At 38.6% G+C, this 22,038-nt stretch overlaps 1 protein-coding gene across 11 annotated transcripts; it reads left to right on the top strand.

Moving 5' to 3' along the window:
- The first annotated feature begins 165 nt into the window (after positions 1 to 165).
- LINS1 (lines homolog 1) lies at positions 166 to 21,970 on the top strand. Of its 11 annotated transcripts, XM_053888767.1 has the most exons (10): positions 213 to 251; positions 1,006 to 1,041; positions 10,580 to 10,683; positions 11,868 to 12,032; positions 14,147 to 14,647; positions 14,757 to 14,846; positions 15,698 to 15,839; positions 16,719 to 17,309; positions 18,966 to 19,141; positions 20,974 to 21,970. In XM_053888767.1, exons 5-10 carry the CDS (start codon positions 14,225 to 14,227, stop codon positions 21,850 to 21,852), a joined length of 2,301 nt encoding a protein of 766 aa, XP_053744742.1. In that variant the 5' UTR covers positions 213 to 251; positions 1,006 to 1,041; positions 10,580 to 10,683; positions 11,868 to 12,032; positions 14,147 to 14,224; the 3' UTR covers positions 21,853 to 21,970. The 11 variants fall into 11 exon arrangements, with proteins under 11 accessions (XP_053744745.1, XP_053744738.1, XP_053744739.1 ...); XM_053888763.1 differs by having other exon boundaries at positions 173 to 1,041; XM_053888764.1 differs by having other exon boundaries at positions 173 to 1,041; positions 10,575 to 10,683.
- Positions 21,971 to 22,038: the final 68 nt, after the last annotated feature.

The raw sequence follows: 22,038 nt of genomic DNA, 5'->3' as shown, positions 1-22,038 counted from the left end.
GGCTGGGACTCGTCTCGGATTGGCTTCACTCATTTCCCCCTCGGCTTCCCCACTGTGGCTTCCGATGCTCCGCCCCTGGCGGAGGGACTCGAAGCCGTTGCTAAGAGACACTGTACGCCGAACGGGACATCTGCGCATGCGGAAGGAGAAACTAGCTTATACTTTCCGCGAAGTACGGTGGCCTGGAGGGCGCTTTTGTGGGTTAGGATGGTGGTGGCCAGGCTGAGTCTCCCAAGCCAGATCCCTGGCAGGTAACTGGGAGCGGCCGCGGAGCTCGGCGGCGGGGGAGGAATGTGTGCCGCCGACTGAAAGGCAGGTCAGAGGGTCTAAGGTTGGGGTGGCAGCAGTCCGCAGGAAACGAGGAGAGAGGCACCCTGAGTCGCCGCCCCTCCTCAGCGCTTTTCAGAGGCGGGTGTCGGGTCTGTGGCTCGTCTTTCGGTCCCCGAGGCCCCTTTACCGACCAGGCTGGGCTTGCCTCGCCCGGAGAGGAGAAGAGGACTCTCTTTGGAACGGTGGTAACGCTGCAAGAGCTTTCCTGCGAGGATAGCGACCCTCACGGATTTCTGACAATGGAGGGGAAAGGAGAATGGAAAGTAATGCGAGATGGACGGGTTTATTGAGTGCGTGTATTCATTTAGAAAGTGATAACTGGCTAGACACGGTTCTAGCCGGTAGGGAGACAACAGTGAACAAGAGAGGTGCGATCACCTGTCCTCGTGGAGCTTTCGCTTTAAAATAGGAGACAGATAAACACAAAATTATCACAAAGGGATAGGTTATATAAAGTGAAGCAAATAGTGGGATCGAGTTTGACTAGGATGTGATGACTATCTTAGATAAGTAGTCAGGAAACGTCTCTGAGGAAGTGATATTTGAGCTGAGATCTGAATGAGGAGGGGCCAACCGTGCCAAGATCTGGGGCGATGGGTTGGGGATAATTTTGAAGGCAGGTGGAATCAACAGTGCAAAGGCTCTGATGCTGGAATAATCTTTGCTGTTTAACAGCAACCGCAAGAAAGAAGACCCTCGTACTTGAGCAGAGTGAGTAAAAGGGAGAATGATTGGTAGTAAGGTTGGGGGTGTGGGAAAAACTGCGGATCTTTGCAGGACATTGTAAGCCATGTAGGGAAATCACAATATCTTATTTATTTTTTGAAAAAATCCCTGACTGCTCAGGGGGAAAGACTGTAGCTGAGAGCGGGGTTACTGCAAATCTGGAAGGCTATTAGAGTAATCTAAACAAGCATTGACATTATTTTAAACTGAGCCATTTGATATACCAAACATTTGGCTACCACCAATGTCTACATAGAAAGGTCTGTCTGATTATATAAAGGAAGTAATTTAATATGCCAATTACTTTTAAGTAATAAGATAAATTAAGATGTTGTGTGGCCGGCGGGGGTCGCTGCAAACACTTTGAATTTGCACGCGCCCCCCGCCCCACGTTGTCTTCTACACTATTCTTCATTCTGGAGTACATGTTTTGGTGCTTTCCTCATGAGCTACATACTGGCTTATGTAAGCAAGCACCTCAGTCCTGCCCAGGGAAGCCCATAGTCAAAGTGTGGGTAAACCAAACTAGAAAATATTTATAGACCATGCAGTGAGATAAATAGTGTAGTATAGGCTGAGGGAGCACTTGGCACGGCCCCCTAATCCTGAGTTGGATATGTGAAAGCCTTCCCCTGGACTGCAGGTTTCCACATTAAAGGTTGAACGTGGGAGGGAGAAAGTTGAATGTGATTTAGTCAGAAGGTGCCAGGCAAAGCTTGGGAACCCTTAAAGTGCATGGTTTTTGAGGACCTTAGAGAAATCCTGTAGCTTAGTTTGTGGGGCAGAAAGTTGAAGGGATTCCAAGAGGCAGATCTTGAAGGACCTCTGAGCCCTGTCCAGGGGTTTGGACTTTTTCCTAAGGAAGGTGGAGGGGTTTTTCAGAGGAAAGTGGGTGTGATGTGGGCTAAGAAACAACCACGTAGCAAAAAATCTGTTAGTTTGTGGGGGGCAGAAGTATTGTACTGCAATAGTGGCCGTGAAAATGGAGAGAATTGGGGTGAGGAAGGGTTCCAGGAAGATGTCTGAGTTTCTAGCTTGGTTGACTCGGAGATACACCTAAAGTGAGATGTAAGAGAAAACAAGTTTGAGGGACCTTAGAAGTTGAGCTGAATTTATGCTAAAGGTGCCTGTGGGACCTCCAAGTGCAACTCTCTGATAGCGTTTTGAGTCTGGAGCCCAAAACTCTCTGGGCATACTTGGGTATAGCACCCAGAAGACAGTTAGACCCTAACTGGATTCTGGAGTTGTTAGCATAGAGATAATAATTGAAGACATTGAGAATCCATGAAATTGCTCTAAGAGAGAGGCTGTAGAGGACTGAACACTTAAAGATGCCAACTGTTTTTCTATTTTATTGAGAAATAATTGGCATACACGATTGTGTCTGTTTAAGGCATATGGCATGATGGTGTGATTTTTATAAATTGTGAAACGGTTGCCGCAGAAGGTGCAGCTAACACCCATCTTCTCATATAGATACAGTAAAAAGAAATGAAAGAAAAAAAGGAAAAAAAAATGTTTTTCTGGTGATGAAAACTCTGAGGACTTACTCTCTTAGCAACTTTCCTGTATGTCGTACAGCAGTGTTAGCAATAGTCGTCATGGTGTACCTTACATCCCTAGTATTTATTGAACTTATAATTGGAAGTTTGTATCTTTTGGCCACCTTCCTTGAATTCCCCTCCGCCGCATCATCTGCCTTTGTAACCACAAGTCTTATCTCTTTCTCTATGAGTTTGGAGTTGTTTTTTGTTTCGATTCCACATATAAATGAGATTATACAGTATTTTTCTTAGCATAATGCCTCCAAGGTCCTTGCGTGTTGTTGCAAATGGATTTCCTCATTGTTTATGGCAGAATAATTTGCCATTGTATGTATATTACACAACTTTTTCATCCATTAATGGACACTTAGGTCACGTCCATGTCCTAGCTATTTAAATAATGTTGTTAGGAACATGAAGGTGCAGATGTGTTTTCAGGTTGGTTTTTTTTGATGCTTTTGGATATATTCCCAGAAGTGGAATTTTTGCATCATATGGTAGTTCTGTTATTAATTTTTTAAGGATCCTCCGTACTGCTTTCCAGATTCCAGAGTGGTTGCACCAATTTACATTCAATGTAATTTACATTTACACCAATTTACATTACAATGGTGCACAAAGATTCCCTTTTCTCCACCTCTTGCCAGCATTTGTTAACTCTTTTTCATGATGGCAATTCTTAACAGGTGTGAAGTAATATCTCATTTTTGTAGTTTTAATTTGCATTTCCCAGAGTGGTGAGGTTGAGCATCTTTTCACGTACCTGTTGGCCTTTTGTATATTTTCCTTGGAAAAATGTCTATTTAGCTCTTTTGCCCATTTTTATTTTTTTAAATTATTTTTATTATTTTTTATTTTTTAATTTATATCCAAGTTAGTTAACATATAGTGCAATAATGATTTCAGGAGTAGAATCCAGTGATTCATCCCCTACATATAACATCCAGCGCTCATCCCAACAAGTGTCCTCCTTAATGCCCCTTGCCCATTTAGCCATCCCCCCACCCACAACCCCTCCAGCAACCCTCTGTTCTCTATATTTAAGAGTCTCTTATGTTTTGTCCCCCTCCCTGTTTTTATATTCTTTTTGCTTCCCTTCCCCTATGTTCATCTGTTTTGTATCTTAAATTCCACATATGAGTGTAGTCATAATGATATTTGTCTTTCTCTGACTAACTTTGCTTAGCATAATACCCTCTAGTTCCATCCACATTGCTGCAAATGGCAAGATTTCATTCTTTTTGATTGTCAAATAATACTCCATTGTGTATATACACCATATCTTCTTTATCCATTCATCTGTTGGTGTGCATTTGGACTCTTTCCATACTTTGGCTATTGTCGATAGTGCTGCTATAAACCTTGGGGTGCATGTGTCTCTTTGAAACAGCACACCTATATCCCTTGGATAAATACCTAGTAGTGCAATTTCTGGGTTGTAGGGTAGTTCTATTTTTAATTTTTTGAGGAACCTCCATACTGTTTTCCAGAGTGGCTACACCAGTTTGCATTCCCACCAGCAGCGCAAAAGTGTTCCTCTTTCTTCACATCTTTGCCAACATCTGTTGTTGCCTGAGTTGTTAATTTTAGCCATTCTGACTGGTGTGAGATGGTATCTCACTGTGGTTTTTATTTGTATTTCCCTGATGATGAGTGATGTTGAGCATTTTTTCATGTGTCTGTTAACCATCTGGGTGTCTTCTCTTGAAAAGTGTCTATTCTCATGTCTTTTGCCCATTTCTTCATTGGATTATTTGTTTTTTGGGTTTGAGAAGTTCTTTGTAGATTTTGGATACTAACCCTTTATCTGATATGTCATTTGTAAATGTCTTCTCCCATTCTATTGGTTGCCTTTTAGTTTTGCTGATTGTTTCCTTTGCTGTGCAGAAGGTTTTTATCTTGATGAAGTCCCAATAGTTCATTTTTGCTTTTGTTTTGTTTCCTTTGCCCATTTTTAAATTGGATTATTTGTGGTTTTTTGGTTGAGTTGTACGAGTTCGTTATGTATTTTGGACATCAGATGTACGGTTTGCAAATATTTTTTTCCATCCTGTAGGTTTTCTTTTCACTTTACTGATGATTTATTCAGCTGTGCAGAAGCTTGTTAGTTGGACATAGTTCCACTTGTTTATTTTGTTGCTTGTGCTTTAGCAGTCATCCAAAAAATTACCAACACCCATGTCAAGGAGCTTTATTCCTGTGTTTTCTTACAGGAGTTTCATGCTTTCAGGTCTTATATCTAAGTCTTTAATTCATTTTGGGTTAATTTTTGTGAGTGTAAGATATGGATCCAATTTGATTCTTTTACATGTGACTATCCAATTATCTCAGCACTATTTATTGAAAAGACTGTCTTGTCCATTGAATATTCTTGAATCCATGGTTAGATATTAGTTGGCTGTATATGTGGGGATTTATTTCAGGGCTCTCAATTCTGTTTCATTGGTCTGATTGTTTTCATGCCAGTTTTGATGGCTATAGCTTTATGGTGTAGCTTGAAATCAGGAACTGTAATGTCTCTTGCTTTGTTCTTTCTTAGGATTTTTTTCTGGCTTTTGGGGGTCTTTAGTGGTTCTGTGTAAATTTTAGGAGTGTTTTTTCTACTTCTATAAAAAAAATACCATTGGAATCTTAATAGGGGTGGCATTGAATCTATAGATGACTTTTAGTAGTATTGACATTTTGACAATATTAATTCTTCTAATACGTGAACATGAGATACCTTTCCATGTATTTTGTCTCTGAATTCTTTTATCAGTGCATTGTGGTTTTCAGAGATCTTTCACCTCCTTGGTTACATTCATTCCTAAATGTTTTTGTTTGTTTATTTTTGGTGCTATTACATGTGGGATCAATTACTTTATTTCTTTTTCAGAAAACTTGTTGTTACTGTAACAAAATGCTACTCATTCTCATATTTAATTTTGTATCTTGCAGCTTCACTGAATTCTTTGATTAGATCCAACATTTTTTTGGTTGAGTCTTTAGGATTTCCTTTATGTCAAGTCATGTCATCTGCAAATAGAGATAGTTTTACTTCTTCCTTTCTAATTCTGATACTTTAATTTAATTTTCTTGCCTGATTGCTCTACCTAGGACTTCCAATATTGGAGAATACTGGGGCATGGAGAAAGATGAAGAGTAGAACTAGGAGGGCAAAGCACGTGACATGCTGTTGGAAGATATCCCTTCTGCGTCCATCTTTTATAGGGGAGGGAGGTCCTCTTGAAATCACAGTTCACCAGCTATGTTCCTTTTGTCTTCCAGGCCTTGTCAGTGCCTTAGCCACCCTCCTCAGCCTCCCCTGACTTTGGCATCACCCTTGAACTTTCTGTAGACTCTAACTAGACTCATTTTATTTGTTTGTTCGTTCATTTGTTTGTTTAGACATAATGATTGCTGTCTTAGTTGGGACAGAAACCAGAATCATGGAAGGATAGCCTTTGTTTAGAAGTCTCAACTTCTGCCTTTAGAATCACAGCATCTTCATTAATGGAGCAATGTCGATTCAGTGACCTGTGGAGCTATGATCAGATTTGAACTTGCTGTTGCATTTGGCCAAAGCCCAGTTTTGAGTTTTTCAGTCAATTGACAAACTATAATAGCTTTTCATATAAAGAAAAGCATTTTTTCATTATAACAATGACCATGAAAGTAATTATTTTTCTGTATTCTGAATTTAAATATATAGGTTATCTAAAGAAAATCCTAAAGAGATAGTGGCACCTTTTTTGTTGTTGTTTTTATTTTCTGCATACAAAAAAGGATTAAATTACTAGCAGCTTGGTTTTTTATAATTTTGAAATTGGGTGATGGCAGAATGTTTTCTAATGAATAGACTGTGCACTTAAAATTTCTACCTATTTTTTACTTAGGAATATTAAAAAAGTTTTTTTAATGTTTATTTTTGAGAGAGAGAGAGCGAGAGAGACAGAGCATGAGCAGGGGACAGGCAGAGAGAGAAGGAGACACAGAATCCATAGCAGGCTCCAGGCTCTGAGCTGTCAGCATAGCCCAACAACATGGGGCTCAATCCCACGAATGGCAAGATCATGACTTGAGCTGAAGTCAGATGCTTGACTGACTGAGCCACCCAGGCGCCCCTTACTTAGGAATATTTTTTAAGAAAATACTTTTTAGGGGCGCCTGGGTGGCTCAGTCAGCTAGGCATCCGACTTCTGCTCAGGTCATGATCTCACAGTTCCTGAGTTCGAGCCCCACATCAGGCTCTATGCTGACACTTCAGAACCTGGGGTCTGCTTCAGATTCTGTGTCTCCCTTTCTCTCTAACCCTCCCCTGCTTGCACTCTGTATCTCTCCCAATAACAAATAATAAACAAAAAAAATTTTTTTAAATACTTTTTAGCATTTTAAAATGCCATTCTGCTTAGTTTTCACTCTAGTAATTTTCAGAATCAAAGTTCTAATATCTTTACATTTAGATAAAGTTGATATTAATGAAATTCTATGCATATTAATGCTTGGGATCAGAAGGCTGATGTCTGTAGCTGAAATCATTATATTTTCTTCTTCTTCTTCTTCTTCTTCTTCTTCTTTTTTTTTTTTTTTTTTAGGTAGGCTTCATGCTCAGCTTGGAGCACAACATGGGGCTTGAACTCATGACCCTGAGATCAAGACCTGAGCTTAGATCAAGAGTTGGATGCTTAACTGACTGAGCCACCTAGGTGCCCCTGAAATTATGATATTTTTAATTGAATTGTTAATTTTGAGAAATTGTAGATTCACATGCAAGTGTAAGAAATAATACAGAGAGAGACTGTGTACCCTTTGCCTAGTTTTCCAATGGTAGCATCTTTCACAACTATCGTACAGTATCAGAAGCTAGATACATTAGTACAATCACTGATCTTGTTCAGATTTCCTGTTTTACCTCTGTTCATTTATCTGTATGTATATTTAGTCCTATGCAATTTTATCACATACAGCAGGTTAGTGTTGCTCTCACCAGTTCCATGGTCATAAGGATCCCTTGTGTTGGCCTGTATAATCCTACTGCTAAGCGGGAGGGGCCCTCCCTAACCACTGGCAACCACTAATCTCTTCTCCATCTCTCTAATTTTGTCATTTCAAGAGTAGAGCCGTACAATATGCAACCTTCTGAGATTGGCTTTTTTCTCTTGGCTTAATTACGTAAGAGCTATCCAAATTATTATATTTATCAATAGTTCTTTCCTTATTGCTGTGTAGCGTCCCAGTATGGTATGGACGTACCACAGGACACCCATTCATCTATTGAAGAACATCTGGGTTATCTCCAGTTTTTGGCTATTATAAATGAACCTGCTGTGAACTTTCATGTACAGGTTTTTGTGTGAATGTAAGTCTTCATTTTGTTGGAATAAATGACCAGGTGTGTAATTATTAGGTCATATAGTAGTTGCATGTTTAGTTTCTTATTTTGTTTTAAAGATCTTTTATTTTAGAGCAGGTTTAGGTTCACAGCAAAACTGATCAGAAAGTACAGAGATTTCCTGTATACATACCTCCTGCCCCTCACACGTGCATAGCCCTTCCCTGCATTATCAACACCCCCCCCCCATCAGAGTGGTACATTTGTTACAATTGATGAACCTACTTCCCAAGTCCATAGTTCACACTAGGGTTCACTCTTGGTAGCGTACATCCTCTGTGTTTGGGCAAAGATACAATGATACGTATCTACCATGATAGGATCATACAGAGTATTTTCACTGCCCTAATAGAGATGCTCCCCTATTCATCCCTTCCCTCCACCCCAACCCCTGGCAACCACTGATTTTTTTACTGTCTCCATAGCTTTACTTTTTCCAGAATGTCTTATAGTTGGAATCATACAATATATAGCCTTTCACATTGATTTTTTTTTTTTACTTAATACTATGCATTGAAAGTTCCTTTGTGTCTTTTCATGGCTCAATAGCTCTTCCTTTTTAGGACTGAATAAGATTCGATTGTCTGAATGTACCGCAGTTTCTTTATTCATTCACCCACTGAAGGATATCTTAATTGCTTCCAAGTTTTGGAAATTTTGAACAAAGCTGCTGTGGACACTTGGGTGCAGGTGTTTGTGTTGACATAAGTTTTCAGCTCCTTCAAGTAAATACCAAGGAGCACAACTGGTGGAACATATGGTTAAGAGTATGTTAGCTTTTTAAAGAGACTCTACTAGACTGTTTTCCAGAGTGACTGTACCATTTCATAATCTCACCAGCACCATAAGAGTGGTCTGGTTCTCCATATCCTCTCCAGAATTTGGTGTCACTAATTTTTATTTCAGTTATAATGATACTGGTATTTAATGTGATTTTAATTTATATTTCCCCAGTGGCTGATGTGGTTGAACATCTTTTTAAGCACTTATTTGCCATCTGTATATCCTCTTCAGGGAAAGGTTTGTTCATGTCTCTTGCCCATTTTCTAATTATTATCTTTTAAAATACTGAGTTTTGACAATTCTTTATAGATTTTTAGATACTAGCGCCATGTTGGATATGTGAGTAGCCAATATTTTCTCTCCGTCAATAGCTTGTCTTTTCATACTCTTAATAGGGTCTTTCACAGGGCATAAGTTTTTAATTTTGTTGAGGTCTGGTTTATCAATTTCTGTTTTTATAGACTGTACTTTTGGAGCCCAGTTTAAGAACTTTATGCCTAACCTTGAATCCCAAATATTTTTCTCCTATTTTTTTTCTTTTTTCCTAAAGTCTTATTTAAGTCTTAAACCCATGATCCATTTTGAGTTAGTTTTTGTGAAGAGTTGAAACTATTTTAAGTGAAGTAAAATCAAGTCTTAATTACTCATATTTATACTGCCTTTAACTGTTGATGGGCTGATGTTGATGTATGATGTGTGGATACTTTGGCTTTTCATCTTGGGTTTGATGTATCTTCTGAAAGTAATTTAATATAAAAATTCAATCAAATGGATGTCCTGATTAGTGTTTTAACCTTTGGTTGCTGAGTGTCTTTTGAAAAAAGTAATCTTGGTTTGCGTTGGGAAGTTGTTTGGTAATTGACCTTGAGTTTAGATTTTGTGCAGCATGTGAAAATCATTCTAAGAATAGGTATTCTGCTTTACAGTATTACGGGAGAAAATCTAGAGAGTGCTGAAGATTAGTCTGTGTGAATTTTTACTCACAAAGTTTTCGCTTTGGAAGCTTATTAGAGCTCCTCTGTTCATCCATTGTCCTGAGGCTTGGAGCATCAGACAAAATTTGAGGATGACCCCAGGCTTTCAAATCAGACTTTGTCAGTTCAAATCCTGACTCTGCCACTTAACTCTTTAACTTTATCTCTCCTTGCCTTAATTTACTTATTTGTAAAATGGGTATGATAATTATCCACCTCATAAATCTGTTGTGAAACTATCACTCACTTAGATCAGTGTCTGGTACATAGTAGGCACTCAGTAAACTTTAACAATTATTATTCCCAAAGCATCGACTTTATGTGAAGATGAGTGGGAATATATTGTTTTTTATATTAAGACAAACACAGTTTATTAGGAATAGAATACACAATTCAAATCATTTATAGCACTTCAACAGTAAAAGAGAGACTGGAGGCAAATTTTATGCTTATATTAGGTATTCACTTAGGCAGTCTGGTGGTGGAGTTCATTCTCCTCTGCCAAGAGGCCTTTTCTGAAAAAAACTCTTTGAAAGACACTACCCATTTACTGTCCCAAACAGACCTTTCCTAATATTTGTTTCCTTCTCAAGCTAGACGTATTTCTCATGTATATCTAGCATGGCTTGCTCAAAAGCTTGTCTGAGGGGTACGCCTTCCTCTAGCCCAGGCTGGTAATGAGCTTGAGATGTACCAACCTTGGAATGACACTTCAGGGGGAAAAAGTGTGGTTGGTCAAATCCCCTAGTTCGTTTTTGCAGGATTTGTCCTTTCATGTAATACTATAATTCCTTTCACAAAAAAAGCTATCATTCTCCATAGGCTGCTCACAGACGTTTGTTTCAGTGCAGGTTTTTTTGGCCAGCATCAGTACTTGAAAAGACATTGTCATGAGGAAAGATTGATGCTTAGTCACAGAAGAACCAGCCTAACATCTGTCCTCTTCATTCATTTGGTGCGTGTGAAGGGAAGGAAAAATTCTTCCTCCATCCTTCAAGCTTCAAGGCCTTCCAGCAGGACTAAGAATTAAATTTACATGAGATGGATTAACAGAAAAAAAGTTTTATGATGTGTGCACAGAGGCCCAATAATGACCGGGACGCCTAAAGAAATGACCAAGATAAGCGGTTTTTATAGTTTTTAGACAAAGAGACAATAAATCTGTGAGGAAGTAACAGGACAGAGAAAACTTAACTTTGGGAGCTTTTATTAGTAAGGAATTCTAAAGAGAATTTGGGCTGGGGGAATAAATTAGTAAAAAGTCACAAGGGTTGTTATACAGGCTTCTTGGCTCTAAATTCCCTATCTCTAGAGGTAAGGGTATCTCTACCTCCTGATACAGGGAGGACTCCTCTCATGGGAGATTTATTTCCTGCTTTGGCAGGGACAGCGGAGGAGGGTCTGAGCGTTCTTGACAGGCCATCTCTTAAGTAACTTTTATTTGAAATAATCAATGTGCCAAAGTGGCACCTTTCAGGGCAGCCTGTCCTTGGCCCTGCTACACCTGCCTGGCATGTGTGGGCCCCCGTTGATGCTTTTGTTTTTTCCTCTGTCTATAAAGAGTCATTTTGAAAATGTCTCTCCTTAATTGAAAGTTTATAACTTTTAGATCTGATTTCTCGCGACCACGCTTACCAGAGAACCTGGGTCCCACTATGACAGAAAATAGCCCATATCCCCCCCGAAATGCTCACTTGCTCATTTGTTTGTTTATTTATTCATTTACTGGTATCCACTTCAGTTTTGAGTGCTGAAATGGCCCTTTTCCTAGGTCAAAAATGGTTGATTAGCAGCAGTCTTATTCTCATTCATGGTAAAAATTCAAGAACTTATAAGATATATAGAAATATTATTGGAAGCGTTTTTACTGTTGTAGCATTGAAATAAAAATAATTTCTTTTGTGGCTAAAAATTATAATACACTCACACATGTGCTATTAGTTAAAACCTAAAATAGTCTATTGTCATAGGATATTTGACATACAAAAGTGTCAGTAATTTATGTCAACTTAAGTAAAAGATGTTATTGGTTTTATTGGGAAGAAATGTTACTGTCATAACTAAAATATAAAGTAAAATAAGTACAATGGAAATGGACTTTGAAGTAGAATATGAAAACTAGTTTCTGATTTGTGGCAGACGGAACTCACCAGACAATTAAGAAGATAAGTTTATTCAGGCTATTGCAAAAGGGAGAATGTTCATTAATAGAATACCTCTCAAAGAAGAAGGAGAGAATGTGAGTTTTTATGAAACAAGGGAATCAATGAGGAAGCATGGAGGGGAGTCCTATCTGGGAATGTGGTGAGCACTTTCTTCTAACATTAACCATTTTTGCTTTCTGGGAGCACAGTGTTCAGGGTAACAGATAACACTGAACTTTGTCAGATAGAACAAAGTTACCGATAATTACTTACATTTCCAAATGATGTGGGATGTATGTCACAGTTTGAAAAGAGGATTCAGAGAAATTTAACCAAAGTTTCACTCATAACTTTACATTAAAATTTACAGGTTTCTTAATACTTACAGGGCAAAAACAAGGCAGTTCATCTTGGCGGAGGAGAGGGTAGGAATCAGGAGTTGAAATGCCCTAGAAGCTAAGCCAGGGAAAGAAACCTGTAGTGAGGGAGGTTTAAAGACCAGGCAGGGGCAAATCAGTGGGCCATACTGTAGAAGTGAGACCAACCCAAAGTAAGTGACAAGACTCCTAGTAGGTTTCCTCCAGGGATGACTGAGGTTAAAGATGGGTAGGGCATTTATAAATGGGCCAGAGTAGATGAGGCAAGGCCCTGGAGTTTATTAAAGGGTAGATTGTCAGACAACAAAATCATCACCAGTACACAATGAACTTTATTTGCAATTGTATTTAACTTGTTAACTAATGAAAGAACTAGGCAAATGACACAACTGGCCTAAAGAGGAAAAGTTAAAGAGCCACATGAGTTTATATGGAGTAAGAAATGTGGAAATAAATTTACAAATAGAAAGCATAATTGGCTTTTCCCACCGATTGGGGAGGTTGCCCCTCCCCAGACAATTATTTACATGATTTGGGGGTTCCCCCTTCCCCCACCCCCACCCACCCCCACCCCCGTTTTAGTGGGTTTTTTTTTTACATTCTTTTTTTTCCCTGTTATTCTCAAGTTAGTTAACATACAGTGTAGTCTTATATTTGCATGTTGTAAGATAACAATTATTTGCATTGCTATCAGTAATCTACAATTTACAAAGGTGTGAAATAGCTCAAAGGCTATGAAAGGACTGAGTCCCAGAGGATCAGATAATTTCCTGAGGCTCAGCATTCCATTGGATTTTCAGTAATCTCTAGTTTCTGCCAAGATCCTAAATTTTTCCTCATCATCTTGCTCTTTAGTAACTACATTAATACTCCTATTACTCATAATATTTTCTGTTCTATTCATCTATCAGTGATTGTCCATATTCCCTGCTTTATAAGCCATGCCTGACCCCTTCTTCCCACTCTTGCTGGTCTCCATTGTGTCAGAGTCAGGGACACCCGAATGTCTAAAGTTGTATCCAGCTACAAATACAGTGTGCTCCCGTTTGGATTACTTTTGCTTCTTAACATCTTGTTTTTTCCTTGGGATGGCATTTTTAAATTTTTTATTAAATGTTGAAAGCGGTGACTAAGGATCTTTATATTATCACTAAATTGAAGTTGGGAATTAATCATCATAACCACAATAGTTTGACCACATAACTATCTAACTAGGTTTTCATCTGTACATTGAAGGTAAAGTGTTTTTTTCTTAGTTTATTTATTTTTGAGAGAGAGAGAGAGAGAGAGAGAGAGAGAATCCCAAGCAGGCTCCACACTGTCAGCACAGAGCCTGATATGGGGCCCGATCCCACGAAACATGGGATCATGATCTGAGTGAGCCAAGATCAAGAGTTGGACACATAACCAACTGAGCCACCCAGGCGCCCCTGAGATGAAGGTTAATGAATTGGAATTGAGCCCCATGGGTCTCAGCCTGAGTGGGTTTGCCCCCAAAGGAGGTGCTATAGGCATCTAGTGGGTAGAGGCCAAGAATGCTGCTATGCCGCCTACAAGGCACAGGCCAGCTTCCCCATAACAAAATTATCCAGTCCCGAGTGTCAGTGCCAAGGCTGAGAAGCCCTTGTGGCCCACTGAAAAATGTTAGAGGGAAGGTGAAGTTTCTGCTCCGATAAAATTAAAAATAATTTTATGGCCTTAAATCTTATAGAAAGCATGCATTTCGTTTTTATGGTCTTAAAATAATGTTCTTATTACCAGTTTTCCATTTTAGAAATTAAGCAGTCGTCCTTACCTTTAACTTGAGAGACTAATGATTAAGTGGAAACAGATGCCTTTCCCTTGTACTACGATGTATATAACACTTGTAATTTAAAAATTATTTTTCCTATTTTAGGTTTCACCGAAGAACCCTCTGAGAGATTCATCGCATTTCTAAGATTAATATTTACAGTTTGGAGTCGTCAGCTTTCTCATGAGATGTGTTTTGGCAGCCAAAATGAAAGCTTTTTTTGAAGTGTTAGAACAATTCTACAAGAAGGTACTTCTGGGAGCCACACTTGAAAATGAGAGCCAGGAATACATCTTTTATCTCAACCCAGCAGTTTTAGCTCAGGATTGCTCTACAGCCGCTTCTCCAGAATGCTCGAACCGCCATGGTGTCCAAGGCAGGCACCAGCCACCCAGCACCACGTTGGGTACCATTTCCGTAGTGTCTGTGTGTTTGAAGAGACACTCTCCGACATGCAGTGCCCGAGAAATCATGCTCCTTCAGTTAACAGTAATCAAAGTGATGATAACCAGAATATTGTCTGTTGAAACGGACTTCCACGCAAAGGAAAAATACAGAGATATAATTACAATTCTTTTAAAATCCTCTGACATCGATTCAACCTTAGTAAGCCAGTTGTTTTTTGTGGATTTTTTTTTCTTTAGATGCAGATTTTTAGGACAAAAGTTTTGACAACATTTGGCAATAGTGGATAAACTTATTTGTTTTCCCATAGACCTGTATGTTCCAAAACTCGGATAAATTGTTATGTCACATGGCTGCCAAGTGCCTTGCACTACTTCTGTATTTCCAAATGAGAGAAGAGGTAAGATAAGTAATCAAATTATGTTACTTCTTTTATAGTTTCTTTAAAATTGTTCTTTGGCTCTCGATTTTCCCCTTCAGATGTTTGTACCAATAAAATGTTTGCTCACCTAAGAACACATAAATCCACAAAAGTGTAAGAATGGAGTAATATAATAGTGACTTATATCAAAGATTAGAGTCTTAAATATGTTGTAAACCATTATAAATCCGATTCTTCACCTCAAGGATGGGTTTCAAGTCAGTCCATAACTTTCTTCAGCTTCTCAGAGGAGCAGGTAGGCCTGCTTCCTTGTCTCCAAAGAAAGATTTAGGAACCCCTGCTGAAGACCAAGACCATTTTTACAGGTTTAACATAAATAAATTCTAAGAATGGTCCTCAGCATAATATTAAAAAAAAAAAAAAATACAAACAAACAGCATCAGATTTTTCTCTTATCTCAGAATTCGTTAATAAATGTAAGCACCTACTGATTTATTTTAGCTATAATTCCTTGTTGTTTTCTCAACATTTTTTTCCTAAATACAAAAAGGTGGTATTTGTAGTAGAAAATCTGGAAAATGGGAGAAAGTGTAAAGAACAAAATAACCACACGTTAACCACACATTATCCTACCACCTAGAAGTAATCACTGCTAATATTTTCATGTTCACTGTTGAGCTTTTATTTCTATGGCATATTGAATTTTTTAAAGAATATTAGGATATTTGTGTCCTTGTTTTCCAAATACTCTGCTTTCTTTTTTTCCCCCAAGGGAATAAGAAATGTTATATGAAGTTGTATATAATAGGTAATTTGTAATTATAAAGAAAATTTTATGTTATAACTTTACTTTTTGTTTTTTGTCGTAGATAGCATTAAGTAATTCCTGGATTGCTTTTTGCAAGACAAATCTTTCTGAATACCCTGAAAATGAGAAAGCAGTGTACTGCCTCTGGACCCTTACTTTTATAATAAAGGAAATCTTTAAAGACACATGTTCACAAAAAACAGGTACAAATTATGGTCCCCCATAAATGCCATTCCTTTGCTCCCAAGGGGTGTGATGTTTATAATGAAGATTAAAATTTATTTTACAGCATCTGATCTGTCCTCATGTATGAAAAACTAAAGACTCTCCCTCCAAATTTTTTGACTGAAGATACCTTTTTAAAATAAAACATAAGACAAAAATTAAACCTCTTTATTATTATATATCCCTTTCATAGTCTGATGCTATTGATATTTGTAAAAAGGATAATTAACCATGATTATTAGCTTTTATTCTTTTGTTTGTTCATTTGTTTCAAGTTTTTATTTAAATCCTAGTTAGTTAAGAAATAGTGTAATATTGGCTTCAGGAGTAGAATTCAGGATTCATCACTTACATACAACACCCAGTGCTCATCCCAGCAAGTGCCCAGCTGAATTCCCAGTACCCATTTAGCCCATCCCCCTGGCCACCTCTCTCCCAGTAACCCTCAGTTTGTTCTCTGTAGTTAAGAGTCTGTTTTTTGGTTTGCCTTTTCTTTTCTTTTTTCCCCTGTGTTCATCTGTTCTGCTTCTTAAATTCCACATACAAGTACAATCCTGTGTATTTGTCTTTCTCTGACCGACTTATTTCGCTTAGCATAATTCACTCTAGCTCCATCCACGTCATTGCAAATGGCAAGATTTCTTTTTGATGGCTGGGTAGTATTCCATTGTGTATAAAATCCTCCTCTTCTTATTAGCCGTTATCCTATGTATCTTCACTTGTTCACATGAGTGAAATAATCCAAATCCATTTTTCATCGTGTAAAGTGATAGTATTTATAAAAATTGAATTGTAAATTGTGTTTTAAGAAGCCTTTGTTTTTCTTGTTGTTAATATTACTGTTTTTATCATTGCAGAAATTTTAAAGCAGTTCCTGACTCTTTTTGACACTGCTTTTGAAGTTTTTTACAATTCCTTATTTTCTCAGCATTTTGAAAGCTGCCAAGATACCTCTAAAATAATAAATAGCTTGATATGTTCCCTGGAATTGCTTGAACTTCTTATAGCTTCCAGAGTCCATCTGAAGCTACATTTCACTTGCCAGAGGATTTTATTTTTGAAACCCTCTTGTGTGCTAGGTGTTATTACCTGGCCTGTTCAGGCTTTTGTCAAAAGGAGGTTCATCATATTCATCAAAAAGTGCCTTCTCTGGAAAGTGGGTGAAGATCTGTGTCGGGGATCTGGCCCTGCCCTGATGCCACCAGATCAGCATTTAGGTGTAGACATGTTGGCTTTAGCTGATGCTGTTTTGCAAGCTGTGGATTTGGGCTTATTGAGGACATTGTCTGTCCATGGAAAACCTCCCTTCTTCGGTGGAGATGAAGTTCAACCTGCACATGAGCGTGTCCCTGGTCCAGATCATGTAATCCTCAGAGCAGCAAGCCTACTTATCATTAAATCCTTAGAAATCAAGTTTCAAAACTGTGCTTCAGCAAATGAAATGAAAGGTAATTCTCTGAATTCCTTTTGTGTGCAAAGTGATGAGTAATTGTTTAGTGATATAAAATAATTCATAATTATCAAATCTTAGGACTATAACTTCACTAATCTACATGTTATCATAGTTATAATTTATTAAGTTTTCTTTTAAAACAAGAATTAGAATTCCCTTAAGAAACATGTCAACTTTGGGGCACCTGGATGGCTCAGTCAGTTAAGTATCTAATCTCCACTCAGGTCATGATCTCACAATTCATGAGTTCGAGCCCCCATTGACAGTGCAGAGCCTGTTTGGGATTGTGTCTCTCTTCCTCTCTCTCTCTGCCTCTCTCTCTCTTTTAAATAAGCTTTTAAAAAAAGAAGAAACAAGTCAACTTTTTGTGGGCTAAACTGAATTCATATAGTATAATTAATGACAAAAGTTAAAAAGGTGTTATTGAGTCGCCTCAAGGCAGGTGATATAAGTCTGTTCAGTTAAGATATTTGTACTATTTCATTCATATTCTGCTTCATAAAATTGGGGTAACTACTAATGTAGATAATGGATAACTAGGAAATGAATTGAAACTAACATGTGAGAAGTTACACTGATTAAGAAATTGTTGCATATAGGGGCACCTGGGTGACTCACTCGGTTAAGCGTCTGACTTCGGCTCAGGTCATGATCTCATGGTTTGTGAGTTTGAGCCCCATGTCAAGCTCTGTGCTGACAGCTCAGAGCCTGGAGCCTGCTTCGGATTGTGTGTCTCTCTCTCTGCCCCTCCCCTACTCATGCTGTCTCTCTCTCTCTCTCTCTCTCTCTCTCTCTCTCTCTCTCTCTCTCATAAATAAACTTAAAAAAAATAAAAAGAAATTGTTACATATAATATTCAGGATCTTAACTCCAAAGACTTCTGTTTAAAGTAGAATATTTAATTTAGGTGTTGGGGAAGACATGTCCTCCATTTCATGTGATAAAAAGGAATAGTAGATGTCTCTAAACAAGCAACATATAGTTTTACTGAAAGGTTTGAATTGTAAGCCGTGACTTCCCTGCGTTGCTTTGAATAGATACCATTTACCGTGTAATTACTACATCCTAAATACCCTCCTCACCCTGTGCAGTTATAATTTACAACACTAGGTGGCGTATGTTCTACAAGTCAGAGTTTTAAATTGCGGTTACAACTCCCCAAAACTTTTTTGGTTTTTGTGCTTGATAGTAGTCTTTCTTTTAATACTTTAAATATTTAAACAAAAATTTTTCCTGTTATTTTGAAGGCAAAATGATTTTTTCTTGGTTGCATTGTTGCTTCTAGTAACAGACAGCTGCAGCTTCCGGCGAAGTGATTTCTTTTGTCTGCTACTCCTTCATTTGTATGTTTCTAGCAAGAATTCATGTAACTCTTGCTTCTCAGAGAGCATCCATTATTTGGCACTTGCGGCAAGTAGATGATCTGGTTGTACATTTTAATTGTATCTTCTTGAATGAGTCACTTCTTTTTCTCTGATGTTCAGTTTCCTAATTTGCAAAAGAGAGCTCATCTCTCACAGGATTTTTGAAAAGTGTGCATTATGATGATAATGCATGTTGGAATACTTGAAATGCTATAGTTTTCTATATAGCAAGATATAAATGCATTCCTGAGCTGTTGCCTGCTCTTTGAAATTTGCATTTTTTGAAGTTGGTTTACAGAATTTCATGCCTGAGTTACTGACCTTCTTAAAGCCTCACCTTCAGCCCTCCCTTCAGCCACACAACGCATGTGAGTGGATCTCCAGGGTCTTCATAGAACAAGACGATGACATGGTGGAAGCTGCCAGAGCATCATTGGGCATCTACCTAACGTTGATCAGGCCAGTAGATTTTAAAGTAATGGTAGTAACTACATGCCAGGAAAGCAGAAAACATTTTTAATAATGTGCTGGACATACTGTTTACTTTCCATCATTAAGGGGGGAAAAAAAATCCGTAACAATCTTGTGGTTTCCTTATAAGTTCCAATTCCTTTCTTTAACCCTGCCCTACATGAAAATGAGATTACATTTGAGTTCTCATTATGAAAACTTGGCTGGGTAGGCAGATCTAAGGCAGTAGAACCAGACCAGGGGGCTGGAAAACTCGGGTTCTGGTTACGCTTCATCAGTTTTACCTGTGCGATCAGGAGTACGTTAGTACCATTGTCCGAACCTTAATTTAATCGATGTTCAAAAATGCTTTTCACCCCCAAGACTTTCCCATAATGAGCTTCTAGGACTTTCACCTTTTTAAAGGTGAGTAAAACGTGTAAGTAACCAAAGCAGCAGCTCGAAATTTTCATTTTAGTATACAGTTGCACTGAGGCTGATACCAACCTGATGCAAATATGTGAAATTGGTCATGGAGTTTTGTTAGTGATGACATGGTTTCCGCTGATCCTGTTTCTGCTTTAGTAAAGCAGCTGCACATGGGGTCATATCATCCCGTGGCAAATAGCTGTAATCGGCTACGGAGTTAATAACTGATGACCTTTTACACTATTTCTGCTCTGCTTTATTAAAGTCCTAAAGTATTTGCCTTATTTCCATTTCTTTCTTGGCTTCAGAGAAAGGGATTTCTTACTAATGACCAACGGCACAGTGTCACGCTGCCAGTTTCTGACTTGTATTATGGCCCTGCTGGCAGTGGCTGCCTTCAGACTGTAAGTGTTTGGGGCCAATTTTCAAAAGGTTCTAATCAAGAACACAAAATTCCTGCATGTGATTTGAGTTAGGCTCCAAAACGGTGAGACACAAATTCAATCTGAAAACACACATGCCTATTAAAATAGATCTTAGTTGTGCTCAAAGCTGACTTCTTACTCCTCAGGAAGGAGGAAACCTCTGAATTAAATTTCTAACTTTCTTAATTTCACTATGTCCAGAGAGGCATGTGCTCATGCCCTACGTATTTTTCCTAATGTAGTTGTATCTGTTAAGATTGTTTGGTTGTAAAAGGACCAACACAAACTGGTCTAAGCAAAAAAAAAAAAAAAAAAAAAAAGGAATTTATTAGCTCAAAATTAGAAATTCCAGGGGGTCATGTTGGCATCAGATGTCACCGTATACACAGGGATACAGTCACGTCATTGATCATCGTTCTTCTTCTCTGCACTCATTCTCAGGCAGGGCTGCCGGCAGTGCCCAGCTGACACCAGCCTTACAGTTCCAATCTTTAATAGCTCTAGCAAAAGTCCCAGCGGGGGGATCTGATTAGCCTGCTTGGGTCACAGATTCATCTAAGGAAGCAGTCATTGTAGCCAGGAGCATGAGGCACTCTGACTGGCGGTCTGGGTTACGTACCCATCCTTATTGAGGAGACCTTGGAAGGAAAGGAAGGAGGTCAGTCTCCAGCCCCCACCTTACTCCATGCAATTAGTTACCTGTAGGCGTGAGGAACTCTGATGTCAAGACAGGAAGACAGAGGACTTTTTTTGGCAGACAATAACTAGTACTGCCAAGGTCCCTGAATTTTACTTATTTTATTGACTTGGGTTATTATATAGAGTTTGTAGAGGAAGAGATTGTTTTGATGTTTTTTTCTTTGAAGATAATGCATAGATTAAAAAGTAATCCGATAGGTGAATTTGTGGTATGTGAATTGTATCTGTTAAAACTGTTATTTTTGTAAAAAGTCATTAATCTGAAGTCTCTGTTGCCTTTATTTTCAGAGAGTGTAAAGCTGGTGAAAGCTTGACCCAAGAAAAAGAAACGTGCAACCATCACACACATGAATATGGCTATAATCCACACTGCATCTTCTTATTCTTACTAAAAAATATAGGATTTGATGCTTCAGTTCTTCTTGACTTTTTGATTTCATCGGAAACCTGTTTCCTTGAATATTTTGTTAAATATTTAAAGTTACTACAAAAAGACTGGACTGACTTTTTCACGATCTGCAAGTATTTTGATGTAACCAAATCTAAAGACAACATAAATATCTGTGCTTGTAGCCCCTCACTTATCCAAGACACGAGCAGCAACCAAACAGAACTGAGACCTTCGGCTGCTCTTGGTAATCACAGAAATGCCCGTGCTTCCGGCTCCTGGGTTTCTGATGCCTCTTCCAAACCTCTCAACCAGCTTGTGATGCCCAAGGAGACCCCCGCCACGCTCCTGGCTGATAGCCCATCTCCCCCACGAGCTTCTCAAAGTCTGGTAGATTATGACAGCTCTGATGATTCTGAGGTAGAAGGCACAGACCAGCGTTCAGCAAACACTAAACAAGTATCTTTACACCAAGAAGCAGTGAAGAAATTTCAGGACACAGTTGGAACAAGTGGGGAAGAAAAAGAAGTGAGCCTCCAGCCTCAGTCAAGGCCTCTGGTTCCCAAACAGTCTAATATTCTCTTCTCCGTTGATTGGGATACAGTCCCGAATAACGTCTCTGAAGTGGGACTGTCTTCCAAAACACTGAAGTGCTTTGAGGAACTACAAGGTGCTGTTTACCGCTTGCAGAAGAAAAATCTTTTCCCGTATAATCCCACAGCACTTTTAAAGTTGTTAAAACGTATCGGGGCGATATATAATGAGAGTATGAACGCCTTGTAAAACGGTAGCACTTTATTTCCAGGAGCTGTTTTTCCCTAATGTAAATTGTGCCTTAATGAGATAATAGTAAAAAAATAACAAACAAAAAACCAAAACACCCTCACAAGCATTCTCTAAATCAAGTCTATCTTTTTGTCCTTTCGAAGTAACCTAGTGACTGACAAATATACATCAAATGCCAAGTCA

Source organism: Panthera pardus, unplaced genomic scaffold (genome assembly GCF_024362965.1).
Source record: "Panthera pardus isolate Hobbes unplaced genomic scaffold, ASM2436296v1 HiC_scaffold_24, whole genome shotgun sequence".
Taxonomy (NCBI): Eukaryota; Metazoa; Chordata; class Mammalia; order Carnivora; family Felidae; genus Panthera; species Panthera pardus.
The sequence above is the reverse complement of the archived record's forward strand: the minus strand, read 5'-3'. Positions and strand labels throughout refer to the sequence as shown.